At 42.2% G+C, this 4,430-nt stretch overlaps 1 protein-coding gene across 1 annotated transcript in view; it reads right to left on the bottom strand.

Moving 5' to 3' along the window:
* Positions 1 to 4,430, bottom strand: part of tlcd3a (TLC domain containing 3A) — a 37,440-nt gene extending 33,010 nt beyond the window's left edge. The window contains exon 1 of the mRNA XM_005725363.1: positions 4,074 to 4,430. Coding sequence (XP_005725420.1) covers positions 4,074 to 4,204 — 131 coding nt within the window. The 5' untranslated portion in view covers positions 4,205 to 4,430. The remainder of the gene's footprint in view (positions 1 to 4,073) is intronic.

The following is a 4,430-nucleotide window of genomic DNA, read 5'->3' as shown; positions in this document are numbered from 1 at the left end:
GTGAAGCTAGAGGATGAACACTAACGTTTTTCCACTCAAAAGTTAAGTTGAGGGTTCCAGATGGTTAGGGACAAAAGAAATCGCATGGCAGGATGTTATAAACAGACCAAACTTCAGTCAGGAGAACAACTGAGATAATTGATCCACAATACGAGGTTAGTCATTAATTTACTGCTGCATGAGCTGGGCTGTAGTTACTACGTATGGTTTTAAAAACAGAGCTTTAAAACGAATAGCGGTAATAAAAACCAAGAGAGGAAGACAGTGATCACTGACTGTTTTTAGGACTTGTTGAGATTAAATAGGACAAGATACAATCATTTTGACATCTATGATTATTATTCCTTACATTGAGGTAAAAATAATTATTCTTTCACTGATAAATTAGCAAACTGCAGCAAAAAAAGTAGACAAATGCTTAGGAGGACTTGACAGCGCTAGTTGTGGGCTGCCAAGCTACATGTAGTTACATCTCCAGTGAAGTGCATAGTGTAGGTTATGTCGTAGGGTTTCCATGGGTTTGCGTATCTACACCAGTGACTTGAGACAGAAGCATAAATCCTTGTAAGGCAAAAGTAATGTAACAAATAGTATAACAAATTATTTTCTTCAGAGAGATGTATTATGTATGGAGAAACCTTTTTTCTAATTGCTGCATAGTGGACAGCTTTCTGTATTGAGCAAAAAGAAACTCATCTCATCGATCAGCGGATATTACAGTCACACTGTAGTTAGGACCATTTTATATATGCTCTGGTCAAAAGCTAACATGCAATCATTATGGGGATGAAATTCATGATAAATTTGAGCTTTTAATGATTTCCTTGAACGCTACTTTTTCCAGGGTGCAATGACTGCACAGCATACATCTTTAAGGACTTTAGAAAACAAAAGCTGGGTGAACAAGTCTGAATTAATTTTGGATTTTCTCTAATCCACACAGGGTCAGAAGTATACATACATCCCCACATGGTTAAATGTCACCTTAGGAAGGTGCACATTTAACCAGATGTTTTTGGTAGGCATCAACAAGATTCTGGTATAATTCTGGCTAAATATTTGATCCCTCTTTTTGGAAGAATTAAGATAAGATAAGATAACCTTTATTAGTCCCACACGAGTTGATTTAAATTGATTGGTTTCCTGGCACTGACCCGGCTTTTAGGCATACTCCACAGATTTTCATTAGGGCTGAGGTTTATCTTTGGGAAGGCTATTCTAGCAGCTTCATGTTCACCTCCTTTATCTATCCCAAACCATTTTTGATCCGTGTTTGGGATCATTGTCCTATTGGAAAACCCAACTGTGTCCAAGTTTCAACTGTCTAGCAGTTGGTTTGAGGTGACATTGAAGAATTTGTAGATAAACCTCCGTCATTATTATTACATTATTACCAGTACCACTGGCAGCAAAACAGCCCCAAAGCATGATGCTACCACCGCTACCGTGATTGACAGATGTTAGTGTTCCTAGGCTGGAATGCGTCACCTTTAAGGCCCCAGTACAGGGCTTTGGAGCGTGATGTCACGGGGGTGGGCGTGGACAGGATTTTGGCCTGATGCGCCATTTTCCGGGTCCAAATAAAGCGCAAGCGAAAAAGGACCGAAGGCACACACAACAGCCAGGATTCGTACTTGCTGTGTGGTTGGCTGCAATGTTCGATCGCTGGAATAAGCTTAAAAAGGGTTTGTCTTTTTATTCTTTCCCAACCTGGAAGCAACATGAGGGAGCTTATATGGTGGACCTTACAAAACGAAGGCGTCTAGCCTGGATAGCAGCCGTGAGACGAGCTGTTATCCAGTTCGCTTCCATCTCCAGATATCTGTTGGTGTGCTCCAGACATTTTCACTCCGGTAAGTTCTATATATGTACATATCACTCTTTATAGCTTAATAATATTATTGTTGGGGCTCTCGGAGGTTATAGAAATTGCGAACAAACATAGAATTGAGTGACTGTGCAGACATACGTGCTATGTAACGATTCGCTAATTATTTCGCACAACTGTAGGGAAGCCTGCCTATGAAATGGATCAAACAAATCCAGACTGGGTACCAACGTTACACAGGGGGCACTCCGAAATCCGAACGTGAGGGTTAGGGTTAGGGTTAACAAGATAAGTGAAGATATCGGGGTAGGACAGTGGCGGTAAGTTGTCTGGGTCTTTACTCCACTGCCGTATTTCATATAGGTCCACATTTGCGGTGCACTCTATTTTTTTCAAGTACCGCTGCTTCACCTCTGGACGCAATCGGTCTCTATACCGTCTGTTTTCTTTTGAGCTGCTTTTAAGCATGTTTCTTGTTGTCGTTGTTCCAACACAGTGTGTTTGTTTTGATTTGTGGACCCGGAAAATGGCGCCGCGCTCCCACAATATATTGCGGCGTGACGTCAACTCCAAAGCCCTATACTTGCCACCAGAACATTGTCACACACTCACTTGTTTTTATACGTGCTGATGCAGTATTCTCCTGAACACTAGGTGTCGCCACTCAGACGATAGCGCATCACATGAGAACTGATATAGGAGAAGAAGTACATTGAGTGTTTTTTCCACAAACTCTCAAGTGTTGACTCTCAAACTGTTCCACCATCTCCCTCTGTATATCTATACGCCTCTGAGCTTCTGTACTGGAATATTAATATGGCAGTAAAAACCAGCACGACTGCAGACTATTGTCTTTAACCCAGTTGTGGCACCCACAGCACAACGCACCATGTTAAAAAAATTGAGATGTGCATGACCAGCCATAGCGCCACAGGATGTGATGTCAAATCTGGTGAGTGACACACAGGACAGAGCAAGCATAATGGCGCATTACTCCTCTAAACATACTTGCTGTCATTGTAGCTAAATCTTTATTTCATTTGATCATAAAGTTTTTCTCCAGAAGCCATTTCACTTGCCCGTGACCCTAATACGAATATGCCAAAGAGACTGGATGGATGACATTTGGCTTGTCCATGTGAGTAGCTGCAAACTTTAGTCAAGCTTGAAGGCGTCGATTTTGCGGCAGGGGCTTCATTTTTGCTCAGTACCCGGTCACTTAACAGCGATGTAAAACTCATTTCAGTATAGGACACTGCTGTTCCAGAAGTTTCCAGTTCACGGCAGCCTTGAGCCCTGGTGGTTCCTGGGTTGTCCCTGAACATCCTAGCCAATTTCCTATCAGCTGAGGGTGATAGTTTGGCCTTTCTCACTATTCTGAGTATTGGTCAGTCCAATAAGTACTGTCAAACAAATCTTTTTTTTCCTTTGCAAAGGGAAACTGCTAGCTGTAGTGAATAGTGATCATTAACAAGTTAACAGACCATGATCTTGTCAATTTAACACTGTAAACCTTCACTTATTAAAAGGTGTAAGTAAATGTATGTATATAATATTTAAACCTGTATGGATACTTTTGTGTGTGTGTGTGTGTGTGTGTGTGTGTGTGTGTGTGTGTGTGTATTGGAGAAAATCCAAAATAGATTCAAAGTTGTGCAACCAATTCTTGTTTTTTTAAAGTCCTTAAAGATGTATGCTGTAAAACCATTCCACGTTGGAAAAAGAACTATTCAAAAAACTCGTTAAAAGCCCCATGACAATCATGCCATGATAAGTACATGTAAACTTCGGACCACAATTGAATGCATGTTAGTGCACCTTTTTAAGCACATATCATCGATTTCGCAATCATGCAAACAAATAACAAAGCACTTGGCGCATCATGCTTACAAAGACTCTTTTTAAAGCCTGCTGTGGTATTTTCCTACAGGGGACCCATAGTTTGGATTTGCTGTATCTGCAAATCACCGTTACAAATACTCTTCGTGATTATTGAGCCCAATTTGCAGAAAAAGGAGCACAACAAAAATGTAGAAATAAATAGAAAAATATATTTCGCTTAAAATGACCATACTGGCTACTCAACATAAATAAGTTTCCGTCATGTATGGAAAAAAATACAGCACACCAAGGAGCTAACGGGATGAGGGAAAATGTCCGTAGCTACAGAGCGGGGAGTAAGCTAGCACCGGGCGCTAGTTAGTGAGTTTGTGTTGTATAAAGTGGTGAGTTTAAGCTGGGTTACCTCTCGCTGACCAGTACCACGTCGGCATCGCTCCAGTGTTTGAACACACACGGTAGGATCTTCCTGAAGGCGAAGAAGAGACCGGGGAAAACTACGGCGCCACACGCTAAAACTTGCAACATCCTGCTCATATTTTCCTCTCTAGCCGCCCGGACACCTGACTCTCTCTCTCCCCTCCGCGAGCTTCGACCGTTTACACGCGGCTGTGAGGCATTTTTCACGCGGCCGGGTTCGGCGTCTTTCACCGGGAACAGTCCACCATCAGCACACACTCGCACATACTCACACACTCACACATACTCCGCCAAGGCTCAGCAGCAGCAGCAGCACCAGTGTTGAGCTAACGGCAAACAGACG

Source organism: Pundamilia nyererei, unplaced genomic scaffold, assembly GCF_000239375.1.
Source record: "Pundamilia nyererei isolate P.nyererei 1_Seehausen unplaced genomic scaffold, PunNye1.0 scaffold00015, whole genome shotgun sequence".
NCBI lineage: Eukaryota > Metazoa > Chordata > Actinopteri > Cichliformes > Cichlidae > Pundamilia > Pundamilia nyererei.
This window is presented reverse-complemented; position numbering and strand designations above follow the sequence as displayed.